This window comes from Protopterus annectens, chromosome 8.part0 (assembly GCF_019279795.1).
Source record: "Protopterus annectens isolate FY-2018-M chromosome 8.part0, PAN1.0, whole genome shotgun sequence".
Classification (NCBI taxonomy): Eukaryota; Metazoa; Chordata; order Ceratodontiformes; family Protopteridae; genus Protopterus; species Protopterus annectens.
The window spans coordinates 1,104,934,409-1,104,951,268 of record NC_056741.1 but is presented as its reverse complement, the minus strand read 5'-3'; the positions used below and the strand labels follow the sequence as shown (position 1 = coordinate 1,104,951,268).

Below are 16,860 nucleotides of genomic sequence, written 5' to 3'. Positions count from 1 at the left end.
AGCCTGTAATTGAACTTTTTTAACTCTCAGAAAAGTGGGAAAAAAGCAAGATTTTTTTGTTTTTGTTTTTACAGAGATAGCAGAGGTTCACAAGTAATATCAAGTTATAACAGTGCAGTAAATGACCCCACACAAGAGTGCTAGGTCAAGGACAGAAAATATGCAAGTTTTAAGAAAAACGATTTAAAATTAAGTGCAAACAGGAAATTCAGCAAACAGTTTTGGTTGTGCTCTAAATACAGCTACTAATACAGAAATCAAGTGTAACAAGCCAGAAAATGCTCAAGCTAGGCAGCTACGCAGCAAAACTCAGCAAATAAACAGAGAAAAATACTTAAAATCTCAAAAGTGGCTCCTCTTCTCTCAGCTTTTTCCTCTTGAGGGTGCTTCACCAACAGCCAACAAGCCTGAAAAGACGCTCAAACCACGAGGCAACTAGGTTTTAAGAGAGGAAGATGAAGGAGTTATGGAAATGACCCCTAGTGGCCAATAAAACTACAGTTTCAAGTCAGTAACCACCTCCATGGGGGGCAGGGAAGCTGCTCAATGTTAGTCACTGCCACTGATGAACACAGAGACCCTCCTTCAGCCCAAGCAAAAATGGCCTCACAGAAACTTTCAAACAGTTCAGGAACAGCAAGCCTGTAACTGAACTTTTTTAACTCTCAGAAAAGTGGGAAAAAGATTTTCCTAGGGTACACAGTAAACAAAAATAAATCAAAACTAGTACCCTCTCAAGAGATAATATTCCTGGGTGCAAGCTTAAATACAACTGCCCAGATGGCTTATCTCACACCAGACAAACAAAGGCAACTGACTTCTTACTTCAAATTGTTGGCAACAAAGATCCAGTTATCTGCAAGAAAAAATCTGCAGGCTTTGGGCTTCATGGCATCCTGCATTCTCATAATTCCATATGACAGACTGCATATGAGGAAACTACAATGGTATCTAAAAAGTGTTTGGACTCTATATTTCCACAGCCTGGAAACAATAATTATCCTCATCCCCTGCCTGCAACAGGAGTTTCGATGGTGGGCACAGGCCTGTCACCACAACAAGGGACAGCCATTCACTTTACCCACAGCCAGACAGACACTAACAACGGATGCATCGGATTATGCCTGGGGGGCTCACATGGCAGAAAAATGTATTCAGGGCACATGGCCCGCAAGCCACATGCATCTTCATATCAATCAAAAAGGATGCTAGCTTTTCAGAATGCCCTGACAGCCGTCAAGGATCTACTTCATTCAGGACAGCTACTGATACAGACTGACAATACTACAGTGATGTGGTACATAAACAAGCAGGGAGGCCCACATTCCTACCCCCTCTGCAGACAAGCCATGACTTTGTGGGACACAGCATTGACTTATCAAGTTCACCTACAAGCACAATTCCTGCCAGGAAAAATAAATACTCTGGCAGACGAACTAAGCAGAAACCTCATGGTTCCCCACGAGTGGAAACTGGACCCACAAATCTTCAGCATGATAACAAGGAAATGGGGATGCCCAGACATAGATCTATTTGCCTCCCCTCACAACTGCCAACTATGGAGTTTCTGCACAAGGATTTATCAGAAGCAAGCATGGAAAGTGGATGCCCTATCCTTCAGCTGGAAAAACCTATCAGTATATGCCTTTCATACACTGCCTCTCCTCTCCAAGGTACTCCTAAAGGTCAGAAAAGAGAAGCCAAAAATGAAACGGATTGCCCTGGTACCCAATCCTAAAGAACTTGTCTCAAGGTCCAGCCTGGACATTGCCTCAAACTTCTCACTTACTGACCCAACAAAACAATCAGATCCTGCACAGCCAACTCAGGACCTTAAATCTGGCAGCATGGCGGATAATGTAGTCATTCAGAACACTCCTCTTTCCAAGGCTGTAATGGATGTTATCTTGGAGGCCAGGAAGCACAGTACTAGAAAATCTTATGCAGAAAAATGGAAGAGATTCTGTGCTTGGAACCAGGCACAAGGTATTGACACGTTTGTACCAAATATTCCTCAGATTTTACAATACTTAACTGAGATGCTGGACAAAGGCCTATCCTTTTCATCAATTAAGATTCATGCCTCTGCCATTTCAGCCTATTACAATACTGATCCACCTATCTTTTATCATCCTTTAATAAAGCAATACCTCAGAGGGGCCAAAAACATAAGACCTCCAAGGAGAGCACCAATACATGCATGGGACCTCAATTATGTCTTGGAAAAACTCACACAGCCTCTTTTTGAGCCAGCCTCAACAGCTGATATAAAATTCTTATCCTGGAAAACATCTCTGCTCCTAGCAGTAACCTCTGCAAGACGAGTCTCGGAGTTACAGGCACTCATGGCTGTGGAACCTTTTATCATTTTCCATCCAGACTGGGTTTCTCCAAGGATGAACCTTACATTTATGGCTAAGGTGGTGTCCAGTGTGGCCCTTAACCAAACCATCCACTTGCCTACCTTTTTATCCAAACCCACAGAACAAGGGTGAGAGACTTCTGCATTCTTTGGACATACACAGACAGCTACGCTTCTACTTGGACAGAACTAAAGCTTTCAGAAAGACTGAGCAACTTTTAGTGGCATATGCTGCAGGATCACAAGGAAAGGCTATCTCAAAACAGACTATTTCAAAATGGATAGGCCATTGCATTTGTTTCTGCTACTCACAGCATGGCAAATTAGTGCCTAAGGGCATTAGGCCACATTGTACCAGAGCAGCAGCCACTTCAGCAGCCTTCCTCAGAGGAGTACCAACCAAAGACATTTTAGAGGCTGCAACTTGGAGTTCAGTGCACACTTTCACAAAGCAGTACCACTTACCTCTCTACTCTAAATCCAGAGCAGACTTTGCCACTGTAGTTCTGCAGGGCCTCATAGCCTCTCCTAATCCTATTTAGCCCAGCCACCCATCCTCAGCTTTGGGATTCAACCCAAGAGTAATGAGTGCAACAGTGAAACATGATGAACATAGTACAGTTGTGTACCTACCATAAATGTAGATGTTCGAGTGTATTCACTGTTGCATTCCAGGTTACCCTACCACCATCCCCCCTTTCATTTGCTGGATCTTATCTGTACTTCTCTATTCTATACAACCTATGTGGTGTATTTGCTTGTAGATGAAGGAAATGTTTACTTTAGTACATGCATGTTTATTGGCATAATCTATTTAGCTTACCCTTTTGGGAGCACTTGACATCTGGGGCAAGAAAAACTGAAGAAAATGGCATCAGCTGCATCTTTTATACCCCTGGTGCACTGACGTCAGGGAAGAGGTGTCAGCAACCGGCGCCGGACCAAGACTTTGGAATTCGGGCCGACTGTGGGTAGCCTGCCAGCAGAATAACCCAAGAGTAATGACTGCAACAGTGAATACATTCGAACATCTACATTTATGGTAGGTGCACAACTGTACTTTTTCTCTAAATCCAGAGCTGGCTTTGCCACTGCAGTCTTGCAGGGCCTTATAGCCGGTCTTGATACTATCTAAATTCTTCCTCCCAACCTTAGCTTTGGGAATCTACCCAAATGTGATGACTGCAACAGTGAAACATGAAGAACATAGTTCAATTGTGTACACTTACCATAAATGTAGATTTACGAGTGTATTCACTGCTGCAGTCCTGGTTTCCCTCCCTCCAGCCCCCCGACTTCTTTTGGCTATACCTCTGCGCTCCTTTACTATGATTTAAAGCTTTTTGGTGTATTTGCTTTTTTTTGGAGGTATAACCTTGTGTTTGTATATATATATATATATATATATATATATATATATATATATATATATATATATAAAAACTGATGTAATGGCGTCGGCTGCATGCTTTATACCCATGACTACCTGATGTCATGGAGGATGAGAAAGCAACCGCCACAGAACCCAAGACTTTGATAATCAGGCCGACTGAGGGCTACTGCAAACAGATAACCCAAATGTGATGACTGCAACAGTGAATACACTCGAACCTCTACATTTATGGTAAGTGTACACAACTGTACTTTATCCCCTTTGGGGAAAAACATGTACCTGTGAATTACCACATAGGTGGCAATACACTAAACACTGAAAGTGTGATAAGAGACTTAGGGACACGGGTGGACAGTGGTCTCACCTTTGATAACCACATCGTCACAACAGTCAGGAAATCCTTCTATGTGGCACACCTAATCACTAAGGGCTTTTCATCCAGAAAAAAAGGAGATCATTGTCCCACTGTACTCATACCTCATTAGACCCATTATAGAGTACAATGTCCCATTTGGTATGTACCTCTCAATACATCTGCAACAACTGGAAAGCCAGCAGAAATACCTCACTAAAATAATCACAGGTCTAAAGCAGATGCCCTATGCTGTCCGTTTTAAAAAAACTCCACCTATACTCTTGTCGCATATCGTGTACTGAGGCTCGATCTCAGCTTAACATTCAAGGCCATGTCAAACCCAGAGCTGTTGGGACATGCTACATTTAAAGAAATCCCAATCCCTCAGACACACGCTCCATGGATCTAAACCTTGTCATCACAATGAACAAAACATGCTGGAGGGATAGGTTCCTGACCCAGAGACTCCCCAGACTCTGGAATAGAGTCCCCATAGATGTCAAGCAGAGCGCCTCTTTGGCCATCTTCAAAAGGAACCTTGATTATTGGATGGGAGATAGGAAATTCACCCCTGGGATCACGTCAGTCGCCTTGCTAGATGTGTCCAGGGAAGTAAATACTGTGGGAAGAAATAGCCAGAGAATTGTTATGTCTAGGCTTGTATAGGCCCTAGGGCCGGTAGCCTAGTACCAACCTATGAACCTATTATCTCTGTTTTTCTGAGCTATTTTAAACAGTTCAAAATAACTCTGACTGCTTCTTATAGAAGTTTAATATGCTTTCTTCAAAATGGCTGCCATTGGGGGTTCACTTATCAATGTGATTTAAGCCTTTATTATTCCCGTAATCCATTTCAAGTCTGCTTTATAGGAGTCATGCTAAACATAAGGAAGTGGTGGTGTATTCCCATGTCATTGACTTGTAATGGGATTAGTGTCAGTCTCTGTCATCTTATACACCTTTTTAACACGACTGCTTTGTTTATTTCTTGAATGACCCTCATTTGTGTATCTCTCAGAGCTTGTTTTACAGTATAATAAGGTGTTATACAGCTGCAACCAATAATTATCTAAATTGCAGGCCTTTGTTCAAAGTGTCTTTTTGTATTCCAAGATGAATTGACAGTCGACTCCCCCCACCCTTTGGTAAATGTGTGCTACTTTACAAGAAAAAATATTTTCTGACTTTCTCTTAAATGTCACAGACATCTTTGATACTACAGCTAAGTCATCTTAAAATGTAAAGTGGTATAAACGACTAACATTTCAAGTTTAAAACTTAGCATTTCAATAATGCAATACTGCTTACGGTAAATTTGTCAAAAGAGGTGACAACTGCTGTTGAACCATTGACTAATCTAATTGCTGTGTTTTGCAATGAAAGGTGTGGCTATATGGGAAGCAGCAGTGAACTGGCATAAGTTCTCTTCCTCTCCGCAGTAAAGACAGTGGAAAGCAGTTTCACCCCCCCCCCCCCGTCTATTTCACAGAAATTGCTGAACGCTTGACATCAGAAGGACTAATTACCCATATAAGATTGTCAGCAGTACCCAACTACAAATTTTTCTGTCTTTTGTATATCATGCATGCGTAGACAAATTCCTCTGCAAATTATGTGAGACGTTAACTTTTTTTTTTTTTAAGTGGGTGGTCTTTTCCTTCCTTTGATTTCAAGGCAAGGAAGTGAAAGTTTATTATAAAGTACAAGCAGGTTTCTGGTACCTACAGAATACTGGAACCATATTGCAGGGAGAAATGCATTTTTTAGAGTTGAGTTAAACTGTAGGAGAAGGTGAAGTTTTCCTTTGACTATTATGAGACTGTATTATACTTTTAAACGGGAGTGCTCGTTTTTCCTGTTATTTTAAATGTTGTGTAAATTAACTGTAAAACATTTTTTCTGTGGAGAAATTGTGTTTTTTTTTACTTCTAGGGGGCTGGAAAATTATTTTAAAGTGTTTTTTTTTTTTTTACTATGTTTTTCTGATTAATAAAGTGACTTTTAAAGAATTTTAGTTTTTATCAGCATTTGTTGCTTGTCTTCCATGGGAAGGAGGCATCATTTTCTGCTTGACCATATAACAGACTACCAGTCCAAAGTCGGTCCTTCTGCCAAATGCAAAAAGAAAAAGTTAAGCAAACAGTCTTTACCACCACAGCAGGCTAGCATTTTGCCTCAGCCACAGGTGGGTGACTATGCTTTGGCCATTTGTTGTACCTCAGACCATTCATCTTTTCCCCCATCCCTCTGATGTATTACGTACAGCCACTATGGATAGGGATTAGCCATGTCTTCTGCAGCTATTGGCGTCCCCTCAGTAGGCAAAGGAGAGCCGCTGTTGCTTGCCCTGAGAGAGCGAACAGTGAAGACTTCCCTGTTGTGTCAGAATGTTGTGTCTATCCCTGGAGAAGCTGCTACTGCCATTAGTAACATGGCTGGCCCAATTTTTCTTGTCAAAAAGAACTAACTGAAAACTAAGCATATGTCTACTCCTCGTCATATTTCCTTAAGCAGGAGTAGTTTTCTTGGTCTGGCTTAGGGTTTAGTTCAGGCTATTAATACTTCTTGTAAAGTCGTTTCTAGTAAAATAAAGAGGGATATCTCTTTCTTTGAAGAGTTTCAGTATTCTGAATCTGAACAGGATGATAGATACAGTCGTTTCTCAGATTTCTGATTCATACTCCAAAGTAATTTCTTTGAGATTATTGCTAGAATATGACAGTGTTTTTAGTGGGAAAGACTGAAATTTCTCAGTCCCTCAAAAATACGATGAATTGTTACAGAAGGAATTTCTAGAACCTACACCCAGTTTTTTTCTTTTTCACACATCACTACTCATTGTTTACAGTACCCGCGGTGGTGGTGCTGCGGTAGCATTGTCGCCTCATAGTAAGACGCTGTCCGGTTCGATTCTCAGCTAGAGCGTCTTCTGCGTGGAGACATGCGTGAATGGGCGTATCTTCATTGAAGGTTGTGCTTCAGGCCTGGCAAGCCAGTACGTAAAAATCAACTGCCAATCATTAGTGGACCGGAGTTCCGCTGTGGTGACCCCTAACCGGGAAAAGCCGAAAGACACAAACTACTCATTGTCTACAGTGCATGTATGACTGTGTTGATACTTTTAGTATTATGGTCACTAGTACTGTTTTGAGGAAGTTTGCATGGCTGCATTCACAGAAATCCCCAGTTATGCTAAAAATGAGATTTTGAATTCCCCTTTGGATATAGAGTTAGTTTTTGGCACCTCTGCTACAGAGGTGATCAAAAAGTGTAATGAAAAAGGTAGGCTGATCTAGGGAGTCTATAAGATTTTTCATCCCTCCTTTTCAAAAATTTCTAAGGGATTCTCCCAAATCCTCATTCAGTTATGGCAAAAAAGCTGAATGAACAGCCTAAACAAAATACAGGTAAACAGAAATTTAAGAAGAAATGGCGAGGGGGTTCCAAAAAGAAGCCTCAAGCCTCCCAGAACCAAGGACAGTCCAACAAGTCTAAATGATTATTCAAGAGACCTTGTGACCCCCTCCCATCCTGCCCCTCCCCCCTTTTCCCAGAAGGTATGAATCTCCTCTTTCAAGTCGGTCACATGCCAAAATGTTTTTGAAGGGGATTTTTCACATTGGGCCTCCAAATACATTGGTGGGCCCTCCCTGGGATCTTAATTTTGTGATGGAGAAGCTAATACTTGCACCACTTGAAAAAAGCTAACCTGGCTGACTTGAGGTTCTTATCATGGAAAACAGTTTACTGATTGCTTTGACCTCTGCATTAAGGGTGTCTGTGTTCCAAGCTCTTAAGATGAGTCAACCCTACCTCATTTTCCACAAGGACAAGGTTTATTTGAGAACTAATCCTCCTTTTATGCCTAAAGTGGTATCTAAGTATACTTTAAGCCAAGCTGCCCATCTCATCTCCCCATATCCTTTCCAGAACCTAAAAATGAGGGAGAAAAGATATTCCATAACTTGGATTTCCTTAGACAACACGGGTACTATTTTCACAGAAGTAAATCTTTAAGATTTACAGATCAATTGTTTATTTCTTGTAAAGGTAAGAAGAAAGGTCAACCTGTGTGAAAACAGAATATTTCCAAATGGTTGTCTAAGGCTACCTTTTGTTGTCCTGACTATAACAGAACTATTCCAAGCTGAGTCAAGGCAGATTCTACAGGACCTTGGCTTCATCTATGACTTTTTGGAAAGGGTTGTATTCTAGACATGTTCTGCAAATTGCTACATAGTCCTGTAAGTACTTGTACGAAGCACTATAAGCTTGATTCTTTCTCTTGGTCCAGGTCAGGCTTTGCTAGAACCATTCTCCTTCCACCTCCCAAATGTAGTAAGCTAGGGTAATCTACCCATATAGCTAAGACTACTGCATCAGTGATCAATATGATGAAAATTGTATATTTGTGTAAGTAAACTTACTAGTAGATGTTTGAATGACCACTGTTGCAGTAGCCGCTCTCTTCCTCCATCCCCTCCTTTTTTTTTTTTTAATGCCAGGGTGTGGACTTTTGTTTTTTGTACCTCCTAACATTGTCCTTTCAGCCTTCATTTCTCTTTTGGTAGGAAAGCTGTGAACGGCTTGGCACCAGACTTATCTTTTAGTCAACTCAGCTCAGCTCGAGCTTCTTGACAGTTTGGATGCATGGATGTTGCCCTAAAGCTTTGGAAGCTGGCCATCTGTTATATCCCTGGCAGTATATAACCCATTTAGCTATGGCTACTGCAGCAGTAATTATTGGAACATCTACTGTTATAGTATGTTTACTTAAACAGCTGTACTTTACATAGCTTGAATTTAAAATAACTTACGTTTCTTTGTTTCTGTGAAGTCTTTTATTACATGTTGAGTTTTACTGGTTTGTGAAAGATTTAGGGGAAGCTTGTAAGCCTGCTCTTGTGTTAAAGAGTAGACACCAACCATTCAGTATAAAACACACCTAGCATAAATGTGTATTTATATAATTTATTTATTGATTTCATAAAAGCATTTTATTGCAAGCATTGCTCTCACTGTAATTCAAGAAATACCACCATGCATCTCTGTGTTACAGTATAATTAGAGATTTAATTCAGTTATTTTTGTGCCCTTTTTATATAGTATTATTTCAACTATGGATTGTTTTCTTGAGTATTTGTTTTGTTTATCATTACAGCTAAGTGCAAAATCTGTGAATGGGCATTTGAGAATGAGCCTCTCTTCCTACAGCATATGAAGGAGAATCACAAACCTGGTGAAATGCCATATGTCTGTCAGGTATTAGAACTATTAAACTGCGTTTTTTATGCAAACCTTCAAATTCTTGCACATGAGATAGTTTTTGTACCAGTACATGTTTAGTCTATAATGGTCTGTAAAGTATAGTAATATCTCTGCTTTCCCTTGCCCTGTCAGAAGTTGGACTTCTGTCTGCTAGTATAATTTCTGCAGTGTTTCCTCCAAGAGTGGCTTATTATAGTCCCTCGGATTTCAGGTGTTTAGTTGAAAGCTGTAGGCAGCAGTACATTATCTGCCTTCCATAGTACTTACTGTGGTGCAGTCTTTTCATCTGTCTTAATACCCTCACAGAGTTTGCTTTGGGGAAAAATGATCTTTAGATAATGCATGTAGTCTAAGAAGAGCTCTTATTTCCTTAGGAGTACAGTGGCTTGAAAATGACATCAACAGCGGTACTTTCTAGCTCACAAACTTTGATTCTCCACCAGAACCCACATCTTACCTAACCTATACTTTTTTCATCTTCAGGGGACTACCTTTCCTATGCCTTTCAAATACCTTCCCCTCTTGGGTATGCTTCCCCAGAGGAGGACTCTACTGAGGCAGACGCCCCTGGAGAGGACGTCACCTTTGGAGAAACCGTCTCTCAAATGAGAGAGTTTCTTAAATGGGACTCCACTGAAATGACCAAGGTTAAAAAATGGTATTATGAGCTCTTACAAATGGACACCCTTTCACCTTCTGCCATTCCACCAGTATTACCATCCTTTTTAGACGCCTTCTGTGCAGCCACTAAAAATCCTGACTCCCAACCCCCAGCCCCTAGAAGGCCTGACAAGGTTTTATAAGGTCTAAGAAGGAACCCTGGCACTATTTCAGTCACTGCAGACAACCCCTCCAGGCTTATACCTTCCACCTCTGTCCTTCCCACTTGTAAGGACAGTAAGACTATGGAACGCATTGGCAAAAAGGTATACACCTCTGCCAGTTTGGCCTTTAGGGCTGTTAACTACCAGACACACGTCTAAGTATGCCCTGGCCCTTTTGACTCAGGTTTCTAAACTTTTGGCTGATCTCCCTTACTCGCCTACTAAGGCTGAAATATCTAACCTCATTTCCTTGTCCTCTCAAGTGATGAGACACTCAATCTGATACAGTTATGATGCTGCAGAGGCCTCTGCCAGATCTGCAGCTTCTGCCTCAGGAGGTACTCTTGGCTGAGACTGCAACCCCTACCTGACGATATCAGGGCTAAGCTTCTGGATGCACCCCATGGACAATTCTGCCCTATTTGGGACCAGAGTGGCAGAGCTTTTCATGACCCTTAAGCAAAAAGGGAAAGAATTACAGGAGTTAAGGCATTTCCTTGTGTTTCCAATCCATAAATTCCATAGAAATTATCCCACTAAGACACAGTTTATCAGAAAACATTCTGCTCCTACTCCTCATTCTAGGAGCAAAAAGATCTCCAGGAAGCAGCAGCCTCCTTCCAGGCCTGCTCAGACGCCAGCTCAGAAACCTCAGTTTCAGGGCAGGGCAGGTAGTCTGTGACTACCTGCCTTCTTCTCCACCCCTTCCAGATTCCATCCCCCTATTCCAAAGACTCTCTCACTGTCTTACTGACTGGCAAAGCATTACCTCAGACAAGTGGGTCTTGTCAGTTATAGAAAAGGGTTACTTCATGATTTGGATCATTCCTTCCAGCTTAGGAGGTATCTCACAGCCACCAAAGGACCAGCTTCCCCTTTTCCAAACAGTCTTGGACAGCCTCCTCTCGCAAGGTACTCTCCAGCCTGTCGCTATGTCATAGGAGGTAAAGGGCTTTTGCTACACACTTTTTTTTAGTCCCAAGGGAAAACGGCCCATGGAGACCCGTCCTGGACCTCTCCCACTTCATTCTGTTTTTACAAGTACCCACTTTTTGCATGCTTACACTCCAGACTCATTTCTCTTGCTAATGCCTCAGGCATTGCTGGCCACTTTGGACATCAAAGATGCATATCTGCATATCCCCATAAGGCCCATTTACAGAAAGTGTTTACACTTCTCTGTGGGTTCCTCGCATTTTCAATTCTTTGCTTTACCCTTTGGACTGTCTACTACTCCAAGAATATTCACCAAGTGTCTGGCTCTAGTGATAGCCTATTGCAGGGTCCAAGGGATTCAGATGTTTCCATACCTGGACGACCACCAGATCCAGGCAGATTGCTCCACTTCCCTACACATCCATCTCCAAAGAGTCATTTCTATTGTGCCGCTGGGTTTCAACATCAATTTTCCCAAGTCCAAACTAAATCCCACCCAGGACCAAGTTTTCCTGAGATGCAGAATTAGGACAGATGTTATGAGAGCATTCCTTCCACTCCAAAAGGTGGAAATCCTGAAGAAATACCTGCTGTTTGTCCTCCACGCCACTGCAGTGTCAGCAAGAGAATATCTCAGACTCCTAGGACCTATGGCTTCTACTATACCCATGTTACCACTGGCAAGACTCCACATGAGGAAACCTCAGTGGTACCTGAGGTCCACATGAACCCAACGCTCCCACCCGCTGGACCACACCATTCCATTCCTACCATGCCTAAGGAGGGAGATCCTTTGGTGGATGGTTCAAGTCTCTCTCAACCCAGGACTTCCCTTACAACCCCTCACCCCAGTCCAGGAGATGTACACAAATGCCTCTGACCTGGGCTGGGGAGCTGCCATGGGCAACTTGAAGGTGCAAGACATATGGACAGGCACCTTCAAGAGAGCGCACATCAACATCAGAGAGATGAGGGCCATCATCTTTGCAATGAGGGCCTTCCAACACATTCCGAAGCAAGGCCCCCTGAAATTGTTCACAGACAACACTACAATTCTCCGATATGTGACCAAATGGGGGGAACAAAATCTTACTTGCTATGCAGACTTGCACTCCAGGACTGGAAATTAGTGGCCCAACATGGAGTTACCCTGCAGGCGATTTACATTCCCTTAGCTCAGAGCACTCAGGCAGACACCTTGAGTAGGTCCATGTCACAATCCCACGAATGGATGCTACACAGGGATGTGTTCCTGGACCTAGTCCACAGGTGGAGTACACCACAAATAGATCTGTTCCTCACCTCTGAACAGACAACTTCCACACTTTTGTACCAGGGCACCCAGCCCCTAGCGAGGGCATCAGGCACCTTTTCTGGCTCATGGAAGGGGATGTTTCTCTATGCATCCCCCCCCCTTTCCACTCTTGCAAAAAGTCCTGTTGAAAATTCAGCAAGACAAACCAAAAATCTTGTTGGTGACTTCCCCTTTGGCCAAGACAGCATTAGTTCCCCCTGCTTCTTCATTTTGCCAGGGGCATTCTTCACAACTTACCTCATAGAGTGGACCTTCTCACCCAGGACAAGGAATCCCTAATCCATCCCCACTTGGAATCTCTGAACCTAACCCTGTGGGTGCTAGAGTTTTGATCCTTTTTAGACACCTTTACACTGAAGATGTGCTTATTGTCCTAGAGGAGGCCAGGAAACTCAATACTAGGAGATCTTATTTGTCCAAATGGAAAAGGTTCTTTGATGCCTTCAAAGACAGCTAGACCCATTTCCGGGAGAGGTCTCCTTAGTGCTGTGCAGTCTGTGTGAGTTATTGCAGCCAGGGCTGGCATGTTCTTCTGTTAAGGCCCATTTGGCTGCTGTTTCTGCTTGTTTGCCTCTTGATTTTCCTCTTGCCTCCCGACTTCGAGTGAAGTTATTCCTAAAGGGAGTACTGCATCTCAGACCCCCATTAGACGAGTCCTACCGCCATTGAACCTGAACTAAGTTTTAGAGAAGCTCACTGTTGCTCCTTTTGAACTAGCAGCTACAGCTTCTGTAAAATATTGCACTTGGAAAACTGTGCTTTTGGCGGCCCTGACATCAGCCTGGAGAGTGTCAGAGCTCCAGGCCCTCATGGCCACTCCACCTTTTTTAAACTTCTGCAAGGATAGAGTGACCCCAAGGACTAACCCGTCCTTCATGCCTAAGGTGGTCAATGAGCTGTCACTGAACCAATGGATTCATCTCCCCACCTTTTTTCCACATCCCCTGAATGACAGTGAGAGATTCCTGCATTTCTTTGATGTTCGCAGACAACTAAGATTATACCTGGACAAGACCAAGTCCCTTAGGAGATCAGAGCAATTGTTTGTCACTCTTCACCCCAGTGCTCTGAGAAAGCAGTGACCAAACAGACTTTCTGCCTGGATTTCCAAGGCCATCTCCTTTTATTACACCTACCATGGCAAACATCTAAACTCTAAAATTAAAGCCCACTCCACTAGAGCCATGGCCTCATCTGGAGCCTTCTTCAAAGGGCTGGACACTGGTTCCATTCTGGAGGCAGCTACCTGGACATCACTCCATACCTTCACCAAACACTACAAACTGGACCACATTTCCAGGTCTAGAGCAGGTTTTGCCAGGGCAATCCTGCATGGACTCTTGGAAGATAGTTCCAGACCACCCTCCTGTTCTTCCCTTTGAGCTTTGGCACTCACCCAAAGGTTATGAATACTGCAACATGTGAGTAGAAGGATATAGAATATCTGTCTATCTATTTATCTCTCTGTCTATCTATCTATATATACATAAAAGACTTTGCTCAGTGATACAGGACTTTTGTGCAGCTATGCTGGGATTGGGGTCCGACTGGGGCATTAATTTCTGGGGAAGGTACGTGCAGACATCATGTTTATGGCCCACGCACCCTGTGGCCAATGTCAGATGTCCACCTTACCTCACAGTGACTAAAGTTTTTGTATACAGGCCGGATGTTCAGGTAGAAGAGCGGAGGATAACCCAAAGGATGTCCTTCAAGGATGCATCTGCAGTCATCACATATCGGTTGTCCTGCCTCAAGCAGCTCTTCGGTCGGCCGGATTCCAAAGTCTGGGTCCGGCGTCGGCTGATGTCGCACATTCCCCGACGTCAGAGCGCCTGGGGTATAAAAGCATCAGCTGACGCCATCTTCCTCAGTCTTTCTTGCTGCGTGGTGCCCGAAGCAGAAGCAGTTCGCAAGTGCCGGTCGGCCAGCTCCTGTAATTCAGCTAACCGAAGACTTCAAATGCTAAGTACCCTGTTGGGGACTCTTTCTTGCCTCAGCCGATGTCAGATAAAGTTAATAATTGTTTAACTTGTGGGAAACAAATACCTCATAAGGATTTCCACTCTTACTGCCTCCCCTGCTTAGGCCCAGACCACGACGTCTCGGCCTGTTCAGCCTGTGCTCCCTTCAACCGACGCACTCTTAGACGTCGGTCGGAGTTCGCAGAGGAGTTTGTTGGGGCTAGTTTTTCATATAAAATGCCGTCGGAGACCCCAACTTCACATTTAACTAAGAAACGGGAAGACAAGGACCAACACGCGGGCCGCGGTTTCGGCTGAAACCACGGCTAGGCCTGCCATGAGTGTCTCGGTCTCGGCTGATACCGAGTCCTTGGTACTTCCGAACCCTGAAACCGTACAACCGACAGCCTCGGCCCAGGAGGCCCCTGCCGAGTCGGTTATTGAATTTCCTTCAGAAACTGGTGTCTTGGAAGCTTCCGACACCATTCCACTAGACAAAGCTACATCAGCACGTGGTGCAGCCAGGCCTCCTGCATCCATGTCCATAAAGGCTTTCACCAGGGCTAAAGCTGCTAAACACACAAAAGCTATGCCTCCCAGGGTTATTCCTCAGGGACCCACTTCTAGTTCTCAGATCCTAACTTTGGCAGAGGACCTTATCTCTTTAATCAGGGGCTCTCAGCCCCATCCGGACAGGGGCTCTCAACCCCCTCTAGACAAAAGGCCCAGGGTTGACCCCCCTGATCCCCACTCCTCAGAGGAGGCCTCTGATGGCTCTGATCACTCGGACTACCAGGAGGAGGCTTTTTCGGCCTACGAGGATTCGGATGCAGAGGAATCCATCCCCTCAGCCTCCCCTCCTGAAGAGCTATCCTTCGGGGAGACCTTTCATATGATACAGTACCAAGAGTATTTGTTAGAAGAAATGCATAAGAAACTGTCTTCTTCTGAACCCCTTGATCGCAAATCCCTTCAGGATCTGGTACATAACTCCCAGCAGGTTAGCAACCATTTCTTGCAGTGTGGTTATGATGCATTGGAAGCTTCATGTAGGTCAGCAATGACAGGTGTAGTCATACAGAGGCATGCTTGGCTGAAGGAACAATCTCTGCCAGACCATGTTAAAGCTAAGCTTCTGGATGCTCCACTGGAAAAGCAAAAATTATTTGGTTCCACTGCTCAAGAGGTCCTAAAGAAATTTGAGGAAAAGGCGAAATCTGTACAAACAGTTAAGGATTTTCTTCAAGTCCAACCACCAAGATTCAGCAGAAATTGGCCTACCAAGAATTGGCCCTTTCCGGACACAGAAAGATTTCAGAGAGGCAGGAACAGGCGTGCCAGAGGTAGAGGGCAAGCTAGGGGCTCCTATAGAGGCCGTCAATGGCAGCCTCCAAACCAGACAGGTAGTGCAGGACCTACAACTGCTGCACAAGGACAGACTCAATGACTTTGCTTTGACTCCGCCAACCAGGGCTCAATTAGAAGCACCTTTAGGCGGAAAGCTTTCTTTATTCTCAAATAATTGGCACAGCATTACAAGGGACAAATGGACACTGCAAATAATAGACAACGGATACAGGTTCCATTTTCACACATTGCCAAAAAGAAAAGGCATGCCAGATCTGCCACCAAATCAAAGGGCAGAGGCTTTGAAACAAATCTCAAGCTTAATACAAATGAAAGCTATAGAAAAAGTTCCTCTTTCAGAACAAGGCCAAGGATTTTATTCCAGACTATTCCTTGTTCCAAGAAAAGAAAATCAATGGAGACCTATTATCGACTTGTCCGCACTGAATACTTATGTCATTGTGCCAAAATTCAAAATGCTGACTCTACAGCAACTCCTTCCCATGCTGGGCAAGGGGTCTTGGCTGGTGACTGTAGACCTCAAGGAGGCATACCTGCATGTCCCTATCAGACAAAGTTGCAGAAGACACCTCAGATTTCTTGCAGGGTCAGAGCATTATCAATTCTCAGCATTGCCCTTTGGCTTATCTACTGCGCCCAGAGTATTCATGAAATGCCTGGCATCAGTAATTGCACACTGCAGACTTCAGGGGATTCAGATATACCCATATCTGGACGACTGCCTTATACAAGCGGACAGCCAACAAACTTTGGTAAAGGACTTAAATTATGCCATCAACCTTCTGCAGGCCTTGGGATATACAGTCAACATGCACAAATCAAGACTTGTTCCATCCCAAAGAATAACCTTTCTGGGTGCGGATCTAGACACAACCACTTAAATGGCCTATCTCACAGAAGAAAAACAAAGACAACTACTGGATTACTTCAAGAATCTGACAAGACAAACTCAGCTGACTGCAAGGAAAATCCTGCAGGCCCTGGGTTACATGGCATCCTGCATTCTTTTGATCCCACAAGCAAGGCTGCATATGAGAAAACTACAGTGGTACCTAAGGAGTTTATGGACTCAGCA

General features: G+C 43.7%; 1 protein-coding gene across 4 annotated transcripts in view; it reads left to right on the top strand.

Annotated features, from left to right (window-relative positions):
* Positions 1-16,860, top strand: part of POGZ (pogo transposable element derived with ZNF domain) — a 2,357,128-nt gene that overhangs the window by 1,703,432 nt on the left and 636,836 nt on the right. For all 4 annotated transcript variants that reach the window (XM_044080634.1, XM_044080633.1, XM_044080632.1 and 1 more), the window contains one exon: positions 9,272-9,372. In XM_044080634.1, the coding sequence (XP_043936569.1) occupies positions 9,272-9,372 (101 nt within the window). The remainder of the gene's footprint in view (positions 1-9,271; positions 9,373-16,860) is intronic.